The 22,234-nt window shown below is 39.8% G+C and overlaps 1 protein-coding gene across 4 annotated transcripts in view; it reads right to left on the bottom strand.

Annotated features, from left to right (window-relative positions):
• LOC149503226 (Ig-like and fibronectin type-III domain-containing protein 2) overlaps nucleotides 1-22,234 on the bottom strand; it is a 136,772-nt gene that overhangs the window by 3,304 nt on the left and 111,234 nt on the right. For 2 of the 4 annotated variants that reach the window (XM_089738958.1, XM_089738961.1), the window contains 23 exons: nucleotides 19,382-19,639; nucleotides 19,024-19,170; nucleotides 17,547-17,772; nucleotides 17,086-17,258; nucleotides 16,132-16,459; nucleotides 15,391-15,544; nucleotides 13,189-13,358; nucleotides 12,436-12,649; nucleotides 11,671-11,796; nucleotides 11,051-11,231; nucleotides 10,299-10,433; nucleotides 9,611-9,792; nucleotides 8,899-9,040; nucleotides 8,273-8,402; nucleotides 7,676-7,874; nucleotides 7,350-7,455; nucleotides 6,462-6,602; nucleotides 5,383-5,561; nucleotides 5,032-5,199; nucleotides 3,683-3,806; nucleotides 1,925-2,126; nucleotides 1,420-1,592; nucleotides 640-812 (listed from right to left, as the gene is read on the bottom strand). In XM_089738958.1, coding sequence (XP_089595084.1) covers nucleotides 640-812; nucleotides 1,420-1,592; nucleotides 1,925-2,126; nucleotides 3,683-3,806; nucleotides 5,032-5,199; nucleotides 5,383-5,561; nucleotides 6,462-6,602; nucleotides 7,350-7,455; nucleotides 7,676-7,874; nucleotides 8,273-8,402; nucleotides 8,899-9,040; nucleotides 9,611-9,792; nucleotides 10,299-10,433; nucleotides 11,051-11,231; nucleotides 11,671-11,796; nucleotides 12,436-12,649; nucleotides 13,189-13,358; nucleotides 15,391-15,544; nucleotides 16,132-16,459; nucleotides 17,086-17,258; nucleotides 17,547-17,772; nucleotides 19,024-19,170; nucleotides 19,382-19,639 — 4,031 coding nt within the window. The remainder of the gene's footprint in view (nucleotides 1-639; nucleotides 813-1,419; nucleotides 1,593-1,924; nucleotides 2,127-3,682; nucleotides 3,807-5,031; nucleotides 5,200-5,382; nucleotides 5,562-6,461; nucleotides 6,603-7,349; nucleotides 7,456-7,675; nucleotides 7,875-8,272; nucleotides 8,403-8,898; nucleotides 9,041-9,610; nucleotides 9,793-10,298; nucleotides 10,434-11,050; nucleotides 11,232-11,670; nucleotides 11,797-12,435; nucleotides 12,650-13,188; nucleotides 13,359-15,390; nucleotides 15,545-16,131; nucleotides 16,460-17,085; nucleotides 17,259-17,546; nucleotides 17,773-19,023; nucleotides 19,171-19,381; nucleotides 19,640-22,234) is intronic. The other 2 variants (XM_089738973.1, XM_089738967.1) reach the window with 2 other exon arrangements.

Raw genomic sequence — 22,234 nt, 5'->3', positions numbered from 1 at the left:
AATAATCCTGGCCACTTGGTTATAATATTATTATTGTGTGTTAAATACTGCCTCGCCTGAGAAGACGGCAGGACACACTCCGGCGAGGTGGACAACAATCGGCCAGAGCGTTAGGGACTATACGGGCATTGTCCAGCCTGACTGCTTATTATTATTATTATTATGACTACGTTTATGGCTTAATCTCGCATATTTTATTGTAATTATATAGTTTTCATCGTCTCCAATACTTTACAGGATTACATAGTATTAATTATATCTATAACTCGCGGAAACCAAAGATAATAACTATTTTTTTATTAACTTTTATACTCTTAATCGGATTATCGATAGCAATAGCGTGACTTACAAAGAGTTATCATTATCACTGGCAAATGATATTAGCACTTGCGATAGTGAATTATTGAGTTCATATTACAAGTCCTAAGAATAATTTTAATTGTCCAAATTCAATGTGGGAAATGGAGCTGTTGTGACTTGTGAGTAATGTGGGTTTTTCATTGTTTGCGAGCTTTTTTAATCAACTATAAATCTCCATTTGATAATATAATCGTTATCATCACAAAGTGAGCACTTGTGACTGTTGGTGAGCACTTCGAGTATTATATATACACTTTACTTGCTCGTTTTTGACCCTACCTTTCTGTGCCTGTAGTAGAATCCTGCTGCAAGTAGAATAGCGGCAACAACAACGCATGCCATGGCGACGCCCACTGCAGGTGCTGCGGATCCAGTCGCCACTGGGGCTGCTGCGGCTGAAGACTCTTGGCCGCTGGTTGTAAACATTATTGACGGGCTGAGAGACGAGGTTCCTGGAAGGATTTCATACGAATTTCTTTACTGGTGGAGAAATGTATTGCTGGGTCGCATTGGTTCCTTCGATGTTTATCTCTTTTTAATGGCGCTTTTTTGTTGTTTCAGAGAGCTTTAAATCACGGAACAGACGCGTAATCACAGCGTGGCAGGACTGACAAAAGTCAATTATAAATTTTAAATATGTGCTTAAAATCAGTCAAAGTAATATGTTAACTAAAGATCATATACATAAAAGTCGTCGAAAAAGTTGAAATCGTCGTGGCCTAAAGGAAAAGACGTCCGGTGCATTCGTATCTAGCGATACAACGGTGTTTGAATCCCACAGGCGGGTACCAATTTATCTAATGAAATACGTACGATACCAATGTTCACGATTTACTTGCACGGAGAAGGAATAACATCGTGTAATAAAAATCAAACCAACAAAATTACTGGTGGTAGGACCTCTTGTGAGTCCGCACAGGTAGGTACTACCACCCCGCCTACTTCTGTCGTGAAGCAGGAATGCGTTTTGGTTTGAAGGGCGGGGCAGCCGTTATCGAAATATGTACACAGCTGTTTAAAGAACCCATTTATTTATTAATAAGGTTTTATAAATCTTACCGACGTCATTAGCAGCTTTCACGACGCATTCATATCTGATGTCATCTTGGAGACCGGTCAGCACGACGCTGGTCTCGCTGGTGTCCAGCTTCTCCGGGACTTTGGCTCCGTAGGCGCGCCAGAACACGCGATATAGGTACACAGTTTGAGGGTTCTTGAGTGGAGGATCCCAACTGGAAGTCAACCTCAAGCTTACAAAGTTGTTACGGTTGCGACTTAGATGTTTGGTTACATTGGAACTAAAACCAGGTTTTTGAACTTTTGAAATAAAATTGAAACCAGACAAAATTGTGGTCTAGGATTTGTCATTTACCGGGATAAATTTGGTATTTCTAAAGTATGTTTAGCTTTTCCTACTGTAACGCATCCTCCTCCTTGCGTCGTATCCCTCATTGCTGAGGGTCGTGACCACCCTTTTGTATCACCTTCGCACGCACGATCTTTCTCCATCTATTCTTGTCTCTGGCCGTGTGGAGGGCGTTGTAAAATGTAACGTATAACCAACCTTAATAGTACAGCGTTAGGTGTCGGAGCTACATGTGCCTTTAAGTTCCTGGGCGGGCCGGGCAGCTTCCCGCCCGCGTCTCTGAAGCAGGCCAGGGCGCGTCGAGCGTGTTGCAGGGCGCACGACCTGGTCACTGACCCTCCTCGGCACAGCTCCAAGCAACTACGCGGAACACCCCAAGAGGCGCAGCAACTACGATGATCTGGTGTACAAGGATATAAGATCATAAATAGGTGCTGGAAACATGAAATGCATGCGAATCTTGACAAACGCACTTTTAATTGGAATCGATTTTTTTTATTGCTTAGACGGTTGGACGAGCTCATAGACCACCTGGTGTTAAGTGGTTACTGGAGCCCATATACATCTACAACGTAGATGCGCCACCCACCTTGAGATACGTTCTAAGGTCTCAGTATAGTTACAACGGCTGCCCCGCCCTTCAAACCGAAACGCATTACTGCTTCACGGCAGAAATAGGCAGGACGGTGGTACCTACCCGTGTGGATATACAAGAGGTTCTACCACTAGTAAAAATTGACTGAAAAATATTAAAATTGAGTACAGAAGTTGTTGTCAAATAACGCAACGAATCGCAATTATATTCCGAAGAACGCGGTCGGCCCCCCGCCGACAACGCCACCGGTCGAAGTTGAGCGAATGGATTGTTGACTTTCAAGTTTTGTTTAAATATGAAATTGCTGAAACGATATACTCGTCGGTCTGCAAATGAGAATAGTTTCCGTTTACGTTGGGAAGGTACTGTATTGACACTCCGGCTTTAAAAGCGGTTTATTCACGGTCTGTTTGCTATCGAAAGCGGAAGGACAATGAAATAAACAACATTAATTTAAAATTAGAGGCTCTGACCCAGTGATTCTCAACCTTTTATTTGTTGCGGTACATATTTAACGATTTTAAAATTTGGCGGTACACATTAAACGATTTTAAAATTTGGCGGCACACAAAGAAAAAGATTTAAACTATTTACTTTCTAAAACACAGCATAAAACGCTTATAAAAAACCATTAAATATACGAAATAAACTAATATATGCTTTAATAATATTGAAACGTTTAAAAAGGGATTAATTACAACAATAAAAAAATTATTTGATATAATTTAATAATATTATCATCATTATATATTGGCAAAATTTGGCGGCACACTTTTGAAATTTCGCGGCACACAAAAGTGCCGCTGAACAGTGGTTGACAATCACTGCTCTAACCAAACGAACAAAAATAAGTAGGTTTTTTAAGAGATCTGCACATTAGAATTTACTTAAGCATAAGTAATTAGGTGATCTAAAAATAAATAGGTAGAGACAAAGCAATCAATTATCACTCTCTTCTCGGTGTATCAATGGATTTTGACTTTTGGAACGATCCTTATGGGACGATGCGAAGAGGTACCTTCTTCAATCTTACGTTACGGACAATTTTTCCCGGTTAGGGGGTACCCTAACGTAAGATTCTTATTAGTAATGCACACAGTGTACGATAAGTCGTAATAACAAATATTATTATACTTATACAAACAACCGTGAATGAAGTGTACCACAATAAGTTCGTACGTTACCGAATGACCGTGGGTTGTTGTGAAACCTCCAGTTTTATTTTCTTTATACCTCGAATAGAATTTAAAATTAATATTTTTATATTAAGGAACTCCGTTCCTATCCGGTGTCCCACGACACCACACATCTTTTTTTTTTGGAGTATTTTTATGTAATTCTTGTGCACTTCGTAAACTCACCGGATCCATCGGCAGCGCACTTCATGAGCTTGTCGAAGTCGTTCATGCACTCCGGACGGTCCATGATATTGTCCATGTCGAGGTGGAAGCTGCAGGCGTCTATGCACTGCGAGGACACGTTCATCTGGAGTACAAATTATTTTAACTGGTGGTTATTAAATAATTTGATTTACATTATTTAATAATCGATTTACAAGATTAAACTGTAGAAAGAACCCACAAGCAACGCTCTTGTTTTTTTTTCCTACCTAGCTGAGAGCCTTGAGAGGCTATTTCAGCGTAACCATAACTAGTAGGTGCGCTCTGGGGCTCAAACCTGACGAGCTCTTATTGTGGATAGTGCGGCCCGCTGCCACGCACGGGTTGATACACAAGGCCTGAACCCGTGTTAAGCTTCGTGCATTACCGTCCGAGGGAAATAACAGCTCTTTGTTTTAATAATAAAATTGAAAATACGATGACCTCATGTCAATATTGACGGGTTTACGTTCGATATCGATATGTCTCTTTACTCGTAGGTAACCATTTACTTCACTTGAACTCGACTGCCGATATAATCACATAGGTTTTATTTTCGTTACGGAATTTCTTAATTCAGTCACCACGCTCAAAGCGCGCGATAAAAGCTGTGCAAGAGCTTAAAAAGTTCCTTGTAAACAAATATGACGAGACAGTGCGGGATAATGTCTACATTCGTGTAAATGTTATTATTTTGGGCATTTTTTCACGAAGTCTTGACGAAGCGTGCAATACCACGATTATAAAAAATTGCGTTACTACTGATGTTAGTGTTCAGGTAGAAAGAACTGTTGCATAAATTGGTACAATATTGATTAAATAATCTGCTGTCCTGAGAGATCCAGCAACACACAAACACTAGAGGAGAAACAAGCGTGTCCATAAACCGATAGCTGCTATTCCATCACACACACTTGAATGTCGGGTTACATGTTCGATTGATGCGTTTTCGAGTTGATCAATAAGATAAATATACGTCAAGCATCGTCGCGTTACTAAATATAAGCATAGGAAGAAGTGAACAGTCACGTCTTTCGTTCTGTGTAGGTGTCTGTGAAAGTTTAGCTTGGAACTTGGTGTTATTGTAGGCAGCGGCTTGGCTCTGCCCCTGGCATTGCTGACGTCCATGAGCGACGGTGACCACTTACCATCAGGTGGGCCGTATGCTCGTCTGCCTACAAAGGCAATAAATAAAAAAAGTACATAATAACTAATTATTTTGTATTTGACAGCGAAGATACAAGTAATGGGCCCTTCCCATTGGACAAATCCAAAGATAGTGAAATGTCTTGTCGAAGAACTTGACGTCTTATCTTAATTTATCTTCTTACCTGAGCGCAGCACTCGGTGACATTGTGATGAGGAGTCGTAGGTCGTAGTCTAACCGAGACTGGCCTCAGGGCTTTTCCGAAGGCGTTCTCAGCGTGGCAGAAGTAGTCTCCTTCGTCAGCTTCTGATATCTTCTTGATGATCAGACGCATGGTATATTTGGTTGGTTCCTGAAAATTGTATAGTTTTGAAGATTTCAATGAATACATAATTTGTTGCTAATTCGTGATCATGATAATGAATTAGAGATTGCGAATAAAGTATTCGATTTAAAAACTGGTAATATTCTGCAATATTTGTAAGATTGATAATTGAAATCGAGACTGCTATGATCAAGAACTTATTTGCCTCACCTCCAGATCCGGTTGAAGCTGTATACTGTAGTTAGGTCCGTCAATAACGGGAGTTCTACCGTTAGGGTCCCTCCAGAAGGCTACGGTAGGTTTGGGAAGTGCCTCCACTCTGCACTCCAGAATCACGGAGTCACCGGCCGCCGCCATTGTGATGCCTGACGCTTGGATCGATGGCACATCTAGTTGATGAAATTTGTTTCTTGTAACACTTCTCAAACTTTATTTTCAGAATTTTTGTTAAATTAAAATTTCGGTAAAAATCATGTTTTTATTTATTGCTTAGATGGATGAAAGAGCTCACAGCCCACCTGGTGTTAAGTGGTTACTGGAGCCCATAGACATCCACAACGTAAATGCGCCACCCACCTCGAGATATAAGTTCTAAGGTCTCAGTATAGTTACAACGGCTACCCCACCCTTCGAACCGAAACGCATTACTGCTTCACGGCGGAAATAGGCGGGGTGGTGGAACCTACCCGTGCGGACTCTGAAGATGTCCTACCACCAGTGATAAAATGTAATCGTAAAATCACGGAGGTACATCTCGTATATAAATATATTTTCGTATAAATAGCCTTTACAAAATTTGGCTTTAGTTTTCCTTTTTTTTATTGGTTCTCGACGACAATTATCTATAAATTAATACGTGAAGCAAAAACTTTGTATCCCTTTTTACGAAAATTGCGAGAACGGAGGAGTATGAAATTTTCCACACTTATAGAGAATATAGAGAAGAAGTGCACAATGCTAATATTTTTTTAAAATAATGATTGTAAGATATATTACATTAGTAAAGAAAACATTACACACACTACATACCATGTATTTGACACAACACACATATAACTATATATAGATGTATAGTGTAGTTTTGGCGAAATCTGTCATTATACTATATAAGTATAATAGTATTTGACAATAGAACCATAATAATGTTTAAACATAAAAATTTCAATTGATTAAAGTCGAATTTCGACTACTGCGGGACCACTAGTAGCATCATTTCTTTAAATAAATCTTGTCAAAAATGACGTCTACACTACCAAAAACACGCAATTAACATTTGTACTTTTACTTACGAGATATATTAATCTTTCTGGAAGCCTGCATGGGTGTGCCGTAACCATTGTCAGCGTAGCAGGAGATCTGGTCCATATCCCGAGTAACGTTATGAATCACTGTCACCATATGTCTGGTAACATCCTGCCTCACTAAACGACCTGGAGATAATACTTTCATTAGAGCTTCCTCTGATCGTCTCCAATCAAAATAATTCCCTTATCAATTTTAACAATAGGGAGTTTTTGTCTTAAATTGTCTTTGTCATAAAATGACGAAAATTAAGACAAAAATACTTTTCCAAATTTAGAGTCATTGAATACCCTCAGTAAAAGGGCTTATGGAGCAATCAAAGTGAAAAGAAAATTCTATTACAATCCAATCTGAGGATCGGGTCCCTAAACGAGGCTTCGTCGGAGCATCATGGAGCTTAAATATTTGTTGTAAAATTTTACCTAAATCACAAAAGACGATGACAACAAAGAGATGCTCAATAATTTTCCATTCTCATTACTAAGTACTCATTGATTAATTGGTAATTTGCGACGGCCCGGTTTGCCCGTAGCGGAGGACATGGGCAGGCGCTCTTACACCTCCCCTAGTGTTAAGCCATTACCGAAGCCCATGCACAGTGGTTCACTTGAGGGCATTTTAAGGCAAGTTATTTTGATGAAATTCATATTCGAGTAGAAATGACGGATTTGTCTAATTGGATGTCTTAGCATTGCTATACAAACAAAGTTTAGAAACTCGGAGAGCTATGGAGAAAATAAGTTACGAGTACTATTATGCAGTACCTACCTAGTAATAATAGTTCTAGGAGGGTCGGTATCCGTATCTTCGGAAATGCTGCCAGAGATGCTGAATTAGAATAAGAATAATCTTCCTTTACAAATGACAGCACTCACCAGATATATATAGAGAGATTGTTGGGGTCGGTGTTCCCATGGCGATGCAAAGGATTGTCATGCTGGAGCCTTCCATCACCAGGTTCACGGGGTTTACCGTCGGGGGCTGGAAAATACTTGCTGTTAAATCAAGTATACTAATCGATCGAGTGATTATATTAGCAAGTGTTAAACTAGTTAATGGTTAATACTGAAATTAATGAAAAACAAAACACGAAATCAGAACTAACACAAAATCGCCAGGAATGGTTTGAAAGCATCAGAGGGGATAACTTCCAATTTCGAGTCAGGGTTGTTGATTGAATGATTTGCTTTAAGATACTTACTTCCACATAAGCAGGATATGCTGGATCCGTCCAAGCCAGTAAAGTCTCCGAAGGCAAGGAGTCTCCAGCTGCAGCGTGAGCTTTCACCCACACTATGTACTGGGTGTTCGGAGTTAGCTTCTCCAACGTATACCCAGGTACTGTGGTGGTGATATTCGTGGTATTTGCACCCATTTGAGTTGGAGATTTAAAGAATAATCTAAAAGTATAGTTTTTGATATTATGTTGCGTTTGTGGCAAATGACCATAAGTCAGCTGATCTGAGTTGAGCGGAGACTCCAATGGCCTGCTAATTTTGGTCTTGAATTATTTGTGGAAGTCCAGAGAAGGTTTAAAAGGTAGATAAATATGAAAATGTTTGGAATTAAATAAAAATTACAATTTTGTTTTTCCTTTGTGTCCTCCGTCGGACGGATTTGTTTTGTTTATTTTAAGTTTATTTTATACAAAAGGTTAGGTCTTTTATTTATCGATTGAGGCACTACGAAGTCTGCCGAGTCTGCTAGTTATACTATAAATTCTATAGTTTCAGATGTCACTATTCAAGTAATCGCAAAATTTTCGAATTTCTCAGAGACCCGCTACTAAAATACGCACGTGTAGGTGATCTTCTCGTCAGCTTGCGAGAACTGCGGTGGCTGCCAGGTCAGGGTAAGCCACGTGGCGGAGTGTGACGATACGGACAGCGAATGTGGGTGGGATGGGATACCAGAAACTTCTTGCTCCTCTGGGGAAAGGTAATTTTATTTTTATAATAAGTTCTGATTTTGAAGCAGATTGAGAATAAGGATTTGGTTGAACAGAAAACCTAATAACGAGTATAAAATTCATGTTTCATCTGTAATATTAATGCCCTATTATTAAGTAAAGTGGAGATACGAAACAAAAAGTAGCCGAAGCTAGCTACTGAACATTGACAATGTTAATGAAACTGATATTTCCTGGGTGCTCAGTGCGAGTTTTTTAACGATCTCGCTCGCGTAAAAGCTAACTCAAATTTGTATGGAACTGGAACAGCGCCCTGAACGCTGGAGGCTCGTTCAAGAAACTAACTAGTATTAAACGGTAGACAGCGGCTTGGCTCTGTCCCTGGCGTTGCTGACGTCCATGAGCAAAGGTAAGTACTCTCTATCAGTTGGACCGTATGCTCGTCTGTCTACACGGGGAATAAAAAACACTGTATTCGAGAATAAGTCTGTCCCGGAATAGGAGTGGTCGCGTACCTTCGGTAACGTTAAACAGCAACATGCTGGACGGCAGCGAGGAGCCGTGCACGTTGACGGCCACCACAAACACGTGGCACGTGCTGTTCACCTCCAAGCTCTCGTGTTGGATGGTGACCATCGTGTCATTTGTTTTGATTTGCTAATAACACCAAGTGAAAATAAATAAATGTAATTCATAATTTTCATTAAAATTAAATGTTAAACATTCGAACGAGCTCACAGCCCACCTGGTGTTAAGTGGTTACTGGAGCCCATATAAATCTACAACGTAAATGCGCCACCCACCTTGAGACATAAGTTCTAAGGTCTCAGTATAGTTACAGCATCTGCCCCGCCCTTCAAACCGAAACGCATTACTGCTTCACCGCAGAAATAGGCAGGGTGGTGGTACCTACTCGCGCGGACTCACAAGAGGTCCTACCACCAGTACAATTAATGTATGTAATTCATAGATTTCATTAAAATGAAATGGAATAAGTATTGTTTAAGAATAGTAGTACTAAGTAGAATGAAATCGTCGAAGTTTTAGGGTTTTTAAAATTCACGGCTATCTTTGGCAGGCATGTTATAAAATTGAATTGTTATCCTGATCTATAACTACTACATTTTGACAAAGTAGAGCTATGAAATCGTAATAGATTCTTTAGGTATATTTTAAAGCTAGGAAAAAGAAACTAAGAGTCATCAGGTCCTACTAGAATTAACTCACGTTGTAAGTGGACTGCATGGTGTTGTAGCTGTACGGGTGGGTGTTGTTATCCAGTTTTTGCCAGAAGACAATGTAGGATGTAGCATTGGCACCGTCTTGTGGTGCCGCCCAGTCCAGATACAAGTTCTTCGACGAGATGACCGCGTGGAGCTCTCGAGGGGGACCGGGCAGTATACCAGTGCCTGATTAGGGACGACAGATTTAAATCTGTGATTTTGTGACAAAAAAATCTCGAGTTTACTGTAATTAATTATTTTGATATCATTAACGTTACACCTAGGTTTTATAGACTACTTTCTCGTAGAATTCCACAATATTTTTTCTCTAGTCGTGCACACATGTTTTCTTTGTCTCCATCTTATTCCTCTAGATAGGGTTGGCACATCAAATTTTTCTATTCCATTCTCTTCTATCAGCCGTCATCTCACCATTCACTCTTCGCTCTATCTCATATAGTCAATCGCACACTCCATCCATATCTTCTTCGGTCGACCTCTTCCCCCTCTACCTTGCACTACTTCCAACTGTCTATCTAGATATTTCGCAAAAGGTGCCGAAATCACCCAGCACGCTTAGAAATATATTTTTAAGGGCGATATCCGATATAAAAGTTATAATTTTACAAGTCCTTATCCTTACTTACGAGAACAACATCCTCTTGCATGTAAAGGGATGGTATATAGCTAACCTTCCTCAAAGCACTGCACGATATTGCCGATGTAAGGCACGCAAGTATTGACGCTCCCCGTGTAGGCGCCGGCGCACACTCCGCGGCAGATCCCGGGGACGCCCCTCCTGGCGCAGCAGGTCTCGTGGTTTCGACCTGATCATTGATATCGGGGTTTTTATATAGTTAAGGTAACATTGGTACTGTTACGCCGGTAAGAGTAACGCCATCTATCGCCGAATAGACGAACGAATATCCAGAATGCTCGAGAATTACAACGCTATCTATTGACAGATAGCGGAAACTACTACTAGAGATGTGTGGAATATTCTGGATAATTCTAGGGATGAGGTATTGGCTATAAAAGTGTTACAGTCACGAAGTCAGTCAAGTAAAGGTAAAAGCGTTGTAGAGACGGCACGCAGTCAGTCAGTAATCGAAGCGAAACAGCGAACGGATCACCTGAGGCGAAGCGGAACAAGCGAATTGAGAGTTTTAAAGTGTTTGTTGAATGTTTTAAAGTGTTTGTAAAGTGTATAAGTGTTTTATGTGTTAATACAGTTTTTAAATTGTACTTTGGTGAAATTTTATTTATCTCGAACCCTCAGCGCGTAACAGTACTAATCAAACTCTCGATGAGATATCGTTATAGTTCCACCACAGAGTCGTTGTCGTATATGGATAGATGATTAGCTTATTGTTATTCTAAAATCCCTATCGTGATCGTACAAGATTACTGTTGGAATGTGAGAACAGGTGTTGCCTAAGCTCACCTCCAGCACCACATCGCAGTATCTTGTGGAACTCCTGAGCGCACAGCGGAGCCAAGGTCCTGAGGTCCGACATTTTGGCATCGTAAGAACAGAGCGGCATGCACACTCCTGCCAGCTGAACTCTTTCGCAGCACGCAGTTACGTTATAAGCGTTTGCCTCTTCTATTTCTTCTTCTATGACCTAGAATGTTCGGGTTTGCCACAAGAGACTTTACGACTTTAATTAAGTATTGATCATTTCTAATAATTTTCTACAAAACTTAAAAATGAACCTTCCCGTCGATTAAAGTACCTCATGGCTTACTATAGGGTTATTATATGAATATGGCTTATTATAGGGTTATCGATGCTCATAAATATTACAACGCTATCCGCCGTATACAAAACAAGTCAATTCTACTGTAGCTTGCTGTCTAAGGTTTTTTTTATTTTTATTTTTTATTGCTACAGCCCACCTGGCGTCAAGAGGTTACTGGAGCCCATAGACATCTACAACGTTAATGCGCCACCTACCTTGAGCTATAAGTTCTAAGGTCTCAAGTATAGTTACTACCAATTAATCAAAGAAACATGTCTCGCACCCTCCACACATGCCCCCTGTATATTGTTGTATGACTCACCTGACTTTGTGTTCTAAATATGAGTCTGGGTGAAGGATCCCCAACACCGTGCTCGTTCACAGCCTCCACGTATATCTCATAGTCGGTATTCGACTCCAGATCTTCTAGAATGTACGGTGAGTGAACCTGATAAAAAAAGAGTTCATCATGTTCAATTGCCAACAGAGCCGTGTTTATCTACCTATACTGGGATATTGGATTTATCCATTACCACTCAGGTGGAGGAATTCAGATGGTTTTCAGCCTTTTTTTATTGCTTAGATGGGTGGACGAGCTCACAGCCCACCTGGTGTTAATTGGTTACTCGAGCCCATAGACATTCACAACGTAAATGCGCCACCCATTTTGAGATATAAGTTCTAAGGTCTCAGTATAGTTACAACGGCTGCCCCACCTTTCAAATCAAAACGCATTACTGCTTCACGGCAGCAATAGGCAGGGTGGTGGTGTCTTCCCGTGCAGACTGACAAGAGGTCCTACCACCAGTAAGCGTGTGTTTCATTGAAGAGTGTTAGCAATTGTCTTTAGTGGGTTGTCCCCTAGTTATTGCCGAGGGTTGTCAATGTGCGATTGCGTTGTCAAAAAGCGATCATAACAGCAAAAACAAAATTATCTTCTTTTGAAGTCACTAATTTAAAGTGTAACAAGTGTACACGATTGATAATCTGTTAGTAATAAGTGGATATTATTGCTACCAGAGTCGACAGTTTATCATAGAAATATGTTATAGCTTGTCAGCATTTAAAAAGTTGCACAAGAACTTACAAATTCCAAAGCTCTGTAATCGTCATCAACTTGCAGCGAGCGATAGTATAAGTTGTAGGCTTGCACCGTGTCTGCAAGGACGGTAGGGGGTGACCAATGAACCACGGCGTAGTCTGTGTCGATATTTGTTAGGTATAGCTTAGATGGTGGCCCTGGTAGAACCCCGTACCCTTGGAGCAGACAGTTGGTGTAGGACTTCATATAGCGAAGGCATCTGATGGAAGAATTGAATAGAAAATTGAATAGTGCACAAATAGTGATAGTGCGGTCTCTGTCAACGTTCGTTCAGAGTTGTCTGATTGCACTGAACTAATTTTAGGTCAATTTTAGGTCAAATAGATGCTTTTCCTAATTGTCCTACAACATACAGGAAAAATCTGGCGCGGATCATTTCCTAACTAAATATAACCTAATCATAATTAATTAAATTTAATCAAGTTTTATTTATAAACAAAAATTTATTTATAAATATAAATAAAACTTAATGTAAATATATTATATATATTTTTTTCTAATAAGTGTAGGTATTAATAATTTTGTTACTTAGTGACAAAGTAGTATTCTGAATTTTATAATTCTTAAAATTACTCATTGTATATTTACTTTTCTAACTTCAAGAAGTTATCAACTATTGCACAGTCGATTGCGTTTATAATTGAGGTGACATCTGTCAATTTATCAACGTTTTGTATTGAAGATCACCTTGTTGCTGCAACTAAATAAATAAGTAAGCTTACTTTGTAAGTAACTTACTTAAAGTGATTGAAGTCAATCGACGTAATATTTCCACTGCACAGGGGAAGACAGGAGTCAGGTAGACCGCGAGCTCGGCAGCAAGGGGTGTGGTCCATTCCATTAGCTAGGCATCCAAACGTGATCCCAGCCCAGGGCGCGCATATCATCAGATCTGTCACCTGCAGCTGCTGGTTAGAAACGTGCCATTTGGATGATGGTGCGTTAGTCACTGATGGGGTGGGATGCACGTGAACAGTGGGTTATAATAGATTATGTATTTTCTTTGATTAGTTTGCTTCGCAAAGACGGGCGAACGTTTCGATGCTTAATCTATATACCTAGTCAGGTCATAAGTATTGTCACACAGTAAAAACTTTTCTTTTAGAATGCTGGCCACAAAAAAGTATATTGAATTAGAATTTCGAATTGTTCATGAAAATAAAAATGTATACTTTTTGAATTTTACTCATTTTTAAATATAGAGTGGACGCTTAAAGAAGACCGTGTTGCAGTTATTGCGTTGCATCGTTGCGGTTACGCGCCAATTCAAATTTTTAACATACTGAAAAATTTTAATATAACCAAAAGATTCGTTTATCGTACCATCAAACGATACAATGAAGACTCTAGTGTAGACGACAGGTCAAGAAGTGGTCGCCCTCGGTCTGTTAGGACTCCAGCAGTGATAAAAGCTGTGAAGGCGCGAATTCAAAGAAATCCCAAACGTAAGCAGAAACTGTTGGCCCTTCAGATGGAGTTAAGCAGAACCACGGTGAAGTGGGTGTTAAATGAAGACTTAGGGCTTCGGGCATATCGAAGAAAAACAGGACATCGTTTGAATGCTCGTCTAATGGACCTGAGACTGAAGAGATGCCGCGCTTTGTTGAAGCGGTACGCGGGAAAAAAATATCGGGAAATTCTTTTTTCCGATGAAAAAATTTTTACCGTAGAAGAGAGCTACAACAAACAAAATGATAAGGTGTACGCACACAGTAGTGAAGAAGCGAGCAACCGTATTCCGCGTGTCCAACGAGGTCATTTTCCATCCTCGTTCATGTTATGGTTGGGAGTTTCTTATTGGGGCTTAACAGAGGTACATTTTTGTGAGAAATGTGTAAAAACGAATGCAGTTGTGTATCAAAATACAGTCCTGACGAACCTTGTGGAACCTGTTTCTCATACCATGTTCAATAACAGGCACTGGGTATTCCAACAAGATTCGGCGCCAGCTCATAGAGCGAAGAGCACACAAGACTGGCTAGCGGCGCGTGAAATCGACTTCATCCGGCACGAAGACTGGCCCTCCTCCAGTCCAGATTTGAATCCGTTAGATTACAAGATACGGAAACACTAGGAGGAAAAGTCGTGCTCAAAGCCTCATCCCAATTTGGAGTCACTCAAGACATCCTTGATTAAGACAGCCGCCGATATTGACATGGACCTCGTTCGTGCTGCGATAGACGACTGGCCGCGCAGATTGAAGGCCTGTATTCAAAATCACGGAGGTCATTTTGAATAAACTTTAGTGTCACAAGAATCTATGTTTTGTTAAGTTCATTTTGGTATATGAATGGTTACATAATGAATAAACTTGTTTCAATTATTTTACATTAAACATGTGACAGAATTTATGACCTGACTAGGTATGTATATAAAAATGAATTGCTGTTCGTTAGTCTCACTTAAACTCGAGAACGGCTGGACCGATTTGGCTAATTTTGGTCTTGAATTATTTGTAGAAGTCCAGAGAAGGTTTAAAAGGTAGATAAATATCAAAATTCTTTTTGTTTGTTTTAAGTTTATTTTATACAAAAGTTTAGGTCTTTTATTTATCGATTGAGGCACTACGAAATCTGCCGGGTCAGCTAGTCAATAATAAAACATGATCGGGAAAGTTGTTAAACCTATTATTGCTTTTATGAATGATTTTGTGGTGTGCTCTTCGTGATGTGTGCAGAACGAAAATCATTAAAGCCTGTTACTTGATCTGTGCTGACAATTTCAGATCGTTTCCAATAAAACATCTGCTCCGCAGCGCTGGGACACATCCTCCTTCAAACGAGGTCGGAACAGTTTTGGGTTCAAGGCTGCGACCTTGACATTGCTATGAGCGACACTAACTGTTCTCTACATGCATTAACTATAAACGTAATGGAACGGACACAATCTCTATTATAAAAGTTATCTATTTGATTTTTGCGGCCAGATAGTATCGCCTACCTCAATTTCAAAAGTCTTAGTAGGATCACATAGTTTACTGATGCAACCATAATGATTGACTCCGCCTGCTTCACAGCATTTCTTCACGTCCGGTAACTTGGGAGCTGCTGCTACTTCTGTGGTCTTCATCTTCCCAGGAGTTAATGTTAATGACCTAAAAGCGGCTCTTTTTATTAGTTCAAAGTATGTGTAGTATATATCTGCATGTCAGTGACAATGTGATTAAAATTATAACATGCGCTGTACCAGAAAATATGTTCTTCATTAAAATCAATAATAGCTCGTATAATTAAATTAATTTTACTGGTGGTAGGACATCTTGTGCGTCCGCACGGTTAGGTACCACCATCCTGCCTATTTCTGCCGTGAAGCAACAATGCGTTTCGGTTTGAAGGGTAGGGCAGCCGTTATAACTAAACTGAGATTTTAGAACATATATCTCAAGGTGGGTGACCGATTTACGTTGTAGATGTCTATGGGCTCCAGTAACCACTTAACACCAGGTGGGCTGTGAGCTCGTCCACCCACCTAAGCAATAAAAAAATATATACCAATACTATTTTTTCAATAAAATAACAAATACTTAAAAGTAATGCACGTTAAAATCCCATGCATATAAGCCTATATTTCTACTGTGTTACGACTGTGATAACATAATTTAATTTGACCACAAGTCTATTGGTCGCCAGTGGTATTCGCATCTATGAACTAGTAACGCCAATAAAAAGCAACTAAACTCACCTGATAGCGTAACTGGGCAGACTCGACCCGTGAATATTATACGAAGTCACAGTTATTTCATACATCGTGAAAGGCAGTAGATCGTCCAGCACTAGGAACGATTTACTAGCGGATACCTTCACTGTAATAGGCTTGCTCACTGTGTTATTCTTAATAGAACTTTCGGACGGGTCAATGAGGTGAGCATCAAAAGACCTCAAAGTTGTGACATTGACTATGTATTCGGTTATAGTGTCTGCGTTCTGGACTGGTGGATTCCACGAGACATTCAACTGTTTCTCATTCAGTGGCTCCACTTCCACGTCTTCTGGAGGACTTGGCAGAAGTTCTGAAACGATAGCTCTTTTATAGATTGAATATTCGTGTTAATCTATAAGCGCTATCGCTGTCGTAAGGGTTAGCTCTTTAGCGTAGCAAGATCGGTGCAGTAGTGACGGTCTTCTTTAACCTCAAATTTATGGATAATTTTTGACACTTGGAGAGAGTTTAACGGTATGATCTTTTTATATTACATCCAATTCCAATGTCAAGAAATATTAATTTACTGTTTTGGAACGAAATTCCTTATGGGACGATGCCGAGGGGTACCCTAACCGGGAAAAAACGTCCGTAACGTAAGATTTTTATTGGTAATGCACACAGTGTACGACTTAACTTTGTAATAACGTACAAAAAATAACATATTTTTTTATCATTCATTGACCACGATCTCAGAGCGTTCGTTTGCGCAATACTAACTCTTATGAAAACAACCGTGAATGAAGTGTACCACAATAAGTTCGCACGTTACCGAATGACAGTGGGTTGTTGCGAAACCTCCAGTTTTATTTTCTTTATACCTCGAATAGAACTTAAAATTAATATTTTTATAATAAGGAACTTCGTTACTATCCGGTATCCCACGACACCACACATCTTTTTTTAATTGTAAGTAAATCCTAAAACTATACTCACCGATCCCCTCGACAATGCAAGCTAATGTCTTCTCCATGTAAGAAGCACAGGAGTAATGCGTCTTGATGTTATCGGTGACCGGAGTAAACTCTCCTCGGCACACGTCCTGGCATATATCCGGGACATGCTCTTGGACGCAGCAGGGCACGTGGTTGCGACCGTCCGCCATACACCTTGACATCATCAAACACTTTTACAATGCAGTCTTGATACTCAAGATTTTACCAAGGTTCGTTTGGAGAGAAACATGTCCTCGTGTGTGTGTGTGTACTGCCCTGACCGATGTTAGAACACGTTGCTCTTCAAAAAAGGCTTGAAAATACGTTATTAATGCTAAAAGGTAGCAACTTAGCTGTACCGCAGACGTTTACAAATGTAACCAGGAAAAACCATATAGGATAACTTTATCCGACATTCTCATTGTCAAATGAGGATTTTTTTGGAATAAATATCAGACATACTTGACTATAGCAGGAAAATCCGGCTGACAAGTCTCCGGGTCCTGTCCAGTGCCTTCGAGTATAGTCTGGATGCTGCAGAATCCCAAGCAGCTTTTACTGACATTAGAAGAGAGACAGCAATCCGTGTAGTTATGTGCCATGGCCACTGACGACAGCGTGGGAGTGTAGGCTGAATACGTGTCTGTAATGTTGCGGTTCTCGGGAGGAGTCAGACCTCTTGATATCACTGAAACCAACAGGAAAATTCAGTTGGGGACAATTACAGCACCTTGTTATTTTTCAAACAGAGTACAAACTGTGCTTGAAGATGACAAAGCAACAATATACAAGTTAGTTACCTAGGTAGGACGCATCGTGCTCTTCAACAGAAATACACGAGGGGTTTTAATTAAATAATTCGGATTCGCAGAAGTTTAGAATCATAGCAAGCTCTACCTCTGTCAGTTCCACGAGTAAGTTCCTTTTTTTTATTTTGAGGTATTAATATTACAGATTTTTTCAATTTTTATTTTAGTTTTTCACTAAATTGAAAGGCATTTACACATATTTATGTTACAGGCATAAACAGGAGAAGACATTATTTTAATATATCGATCTGATATTCCACACTCTAGTTGCTATATCCTGTAGCCGATTTAAACGCCATCACAAAATCAAAAACTATTCAAACTATCTGAGCTGATGTCAAAAATAAAAAAGTGGTCTGCTTCAACTATTAAATTCGTCTGTTGTTGAAAGTGGTTCCAGCCGCTTTAGTCTGTTTCGTATTCAAGTCGGATAACTCAATCGATGTACCTTGTTCAGTACGTGGCAACACCGACCTTCTTAGTTCAAGTTATCATGATTCATCATCATTCATCATTATCCTGCCCTTCTCCCAGTTACCTGGAGTCGGCGCAACATGTTTTCTCCTTCCATACACTTCTATCATATACAATTTCTTCGCTCACTTCCTTCTTACCCAAATCGTCTTTCACGCAATCCATCCATTTCTTCTTAGGTTTACCTATACCTCTATATACTTTCACATTCATTGTTAACATTTTCTTACCAACCTCATTTTCATTTCGTCTCATCACATGCCCATACCATCCCAAACGCACACTTCTCAGCTTCTCTGTTACAGGTGCCACTTTCAGACTTCCTCTAACATATTCATTCCGTATTCTATCCATTCTCGTTACTCCACACATTCATCGCAACATTCGCATCTCTGCTGCATGCAATCGCCTTTCATCCGCCACTTTAGTTATCATTATTAAACGTACTAATTTAATAATATTTACGAAAAGAGTAGGCTCTGAGTTTCTTGTGGTACCTACACGTGTGGGCTCTCAAGACACCCTAAAGTAATTACGCAAACTAGAACTTTTGCTTTGGTTTGATATCTACAAAATAATCGAGTAATTTATCTAATAATAATCTACAAAATTCACGTAGGTAAAATTAAATTGAACGTCTGATAGAAGGAACGTACCAGTAAGTCTGTGAAAGCTTCTAACTGGAGGCTCAGTGTTCAGTTCACACATGTAAAGACCAGCGTCTGAAGGCTTCACAGATTTGATGACCAGCGCCCACACGTCACCGCCCTTCTTGATTCCGGGACCTTGGAGCGGCTCTTCAGCTAAAAAACAAAAAGGGTTTTAATAATCCGTTTTTATCAAATATCTCCATTCATGAGATTTTATATATAAATATGTGTATATTGCTGGGTTCATTGATAATGTCACACGGTGTCCATTATCACTGGATCTGACGTTAAATGACCACTGTGTTCCAGTGGACAATGAGCTCGCTACCCTGTGAAAATAATTATACAAATAGGGTGTACTCACAGTCATCATGAAGCACCTGTATTCTGTCGTCTCTTGTGACTCTTACAGCTCCAGCTGTTAATAACTGGAGGTCTCTGGCTCTCCTCCAGAAGACTGGACGTCCTCTAGCTCCAAGTACCACGCAAGTTAATAAGGCATCTTCGCCACTCTTTACTGTTACGCCTCCGCCCGGAGCTCGCATCCAGGCTTCTTTGGGCTCGACATCTTCTTGAGAGCTGTCCGTAGACGTACTTGTATTCTCCACTGAAGTTTTGAGTTCTGATGGACGGAAAGTTTATGGCAAATTGTTAAACTTTAGGTGCTGTATTTAAACGTGTAATTATGTGATTACTGGTAAATAAATAAATAAAAACATTTAATGTTTTCTTCTCGTAAGGTTTATGGAGTCTATTGCGTGGTAATTAACGCCATAGTATTTTTTTTGGCATTGCTAATATCCATAGGTAGTAGAACCTATTCCACCAGGTGGTTCGCTCATTATAAAGATAAGAGCTCACGACCCATTTTGTGCGGGTCGCCGTAGCGATTAGAGATCACGACGAAATTGCCACAACCCGCTTGAAGATGTTATATCAATTTTTATATTGCATGTCCCACCTCCCAAACAAAGAGAAAGAAAGCAGATTTGTCGAAACTACTTGTGACGACTCAGAATGTCCTTAGTTGTCATGTTCTTGGTAGTCGTAGTCCACGTAAATAAGAACTGAGAAAAGTGACAGTCACAGATCTGGGAACTTAAAATGCAACATTCAAAATAGAATAGCCGCAGCGCGGGCTAAAGCGGCGAGAAGTAAGCAGAGTCATCTGCGACAAGAAGATGCTCAGATGTCAAACCCAAGAGGTTTATCTATAGGACTATAATCAGGCTAGTTTTTATGAATGGTTGCTGAAATGAAGATGCTGAGGTGGATGTGCCACGCGATAGACTCGATTAAATCTACAACGAGTATGTGGGAGGAAGCCTCGGCATACGTGATATCGCTGACAAGATGCAGAAGAGCACGTAAGAGCTCGCAAGAGCATGGTCAGGTAAATCTCTTTTTTACGTGACTATGTCGGGAAATTGGCACTGCAGCTCGACCTCCTTGGTTGGAGACCAAGAGAAAGATCCAATACAAGGTGGAAAGATGTAGTGCTGAAGAAAAGAAGATATGCAATGTTTCTGACGATGGTGTTGAAGAGAGGGCAAAATGGAGAAGCAAAATGAGGAGAGCTGACCGGAGCACCATGTGGGATGAATAGCTAGGAAGGGAAAGAGACAGAGAGAGATATATATAGAGAGAGAGAGAAAAGTGACTGTCACGTCAACACCAATGTATTTTAATAACGCCTACGACAAAACCTCAAGGAGTACGGTCATTCCGTGTCTGAAATATATTTACATTAAAAGTCAATCGTGTTCTTGTGACGAAACTCAAAGTACTTTAATGGATTTAAGGGTCAGATAGTGGCCGGAACTCACCTCTGATAAAAAGGTCATTTAAGCCCTTACTGCGGATCCGCGAATATAAATGCCCAAGGGATATATTTAGTACGGGGCTATAGTGTTAGCGTTTTTTATGAAACCAAAACAAACCGGGCCCAAACTAGAAAGTATAGACTAATGTACACAGTTAATTCTTTACTTTTGCCTGAAGATGAAATCGAACCCACGACCGGCCGCCCAGCAGTCAGGACACTAACTAATACTAATAAAACGGTAAATCATATTATATCGATCACCTTACAATTTGAATCTGTACGTTCTGAATTAATCAGAAGGTAACTAGCTGTACCATCATATCAACCCCATAACACCTCTCTAGTGAGACGCATTGAGCTACTTCTTCTTTTACATCTTCTTTTACAGATATAAATAAATAAATAAATATTGCAGATATGATCTTAAAGTGAAATTAAAGGGCAATGAACTGGTACCATTATGTTTTCTATTTAATTCTGGTCTGGACATTATATTAGTCAAAATTATCTTGCCATCAGTGTTTGATACGTGCGCCAATTTTCGGATTAATTGGATATATTCTTCATGAAACTAGTGAAAATTATGTTGAAAGATTCCATTACATGAATCGATACAGCTCACGTTAATACAAACGTGTTAAAGTGATTTTACAAAACCGCGATCATTACAACCGAGACCTTACCACCTCATTCAGATTCATGTTGGTCCGGTCACGCCCGCCGGTTCCGGATAAAGAAATCAACGCAAATTGAGCGGCCCCAGTCGTCGCCTATATTACACCTTAAAACAATCTGTGTGTACTTTGGAGGCTGCATCTAATACCTTCGATATCGACTTTTTCCTTTAGATACAAAGGTAGACTACAGAGCAGGTTTAAACAAAACCACCGATCATACAACTGTAATTAGCGACATTAACATAATGTGTGAAATAGAAGGAAAAAAATCAAAAACATTGATACACCATTCCCTTGACACAGTAAAAAAACATATGAATGTCCGTAGCAACCTTTTCCATTACTTCGATTCATAAATAAGGTTTCCTGAGGAGACAAAGTGTAGTAAAGAAATGACATGTGGAGTGCAGGTGTTACTCTCGGAGGGAGGACACAAAGACGCAGTGAAAACACATCCTGCTACAAGTGAGCGTAGCACACACGAGCGCCAACGACGAGTAACAATACATCGAACTTAATATTTTGCTAAGGTAATTTTAACATGAAATGCCCAATCAATAGTGGAATTCAAGTTTCAAATCTAATACAGTTTTCGTTGTTTTTAATAATCTTATTCTAATTTGTGGCAATTTAACGTAGAATAATGTATATACAAACAACCTAACAATAAATAATAAAGTGGAATAAATTTATATATTATGAATACGTGATCATT

This window comes from Bombyx mandarina, chromosome 03 (genome assembly GCF_030267445.1).
Source record: "Bombyx mandarina strain Sakado chromosome 03, ASM3026744v2".
NCBI classification, from domain to species: Eukaryota; Metazoa; Arthropoda; class Insecta; order Lepidoptera; family Bombycidae; genus Bombyx; species Bombyx mandarina.
The sequence above is the reverse complement of the archived record's forward strand: the minus strand, read 5'-3'. Positions and strand labels throughout refer to the sequence as shown.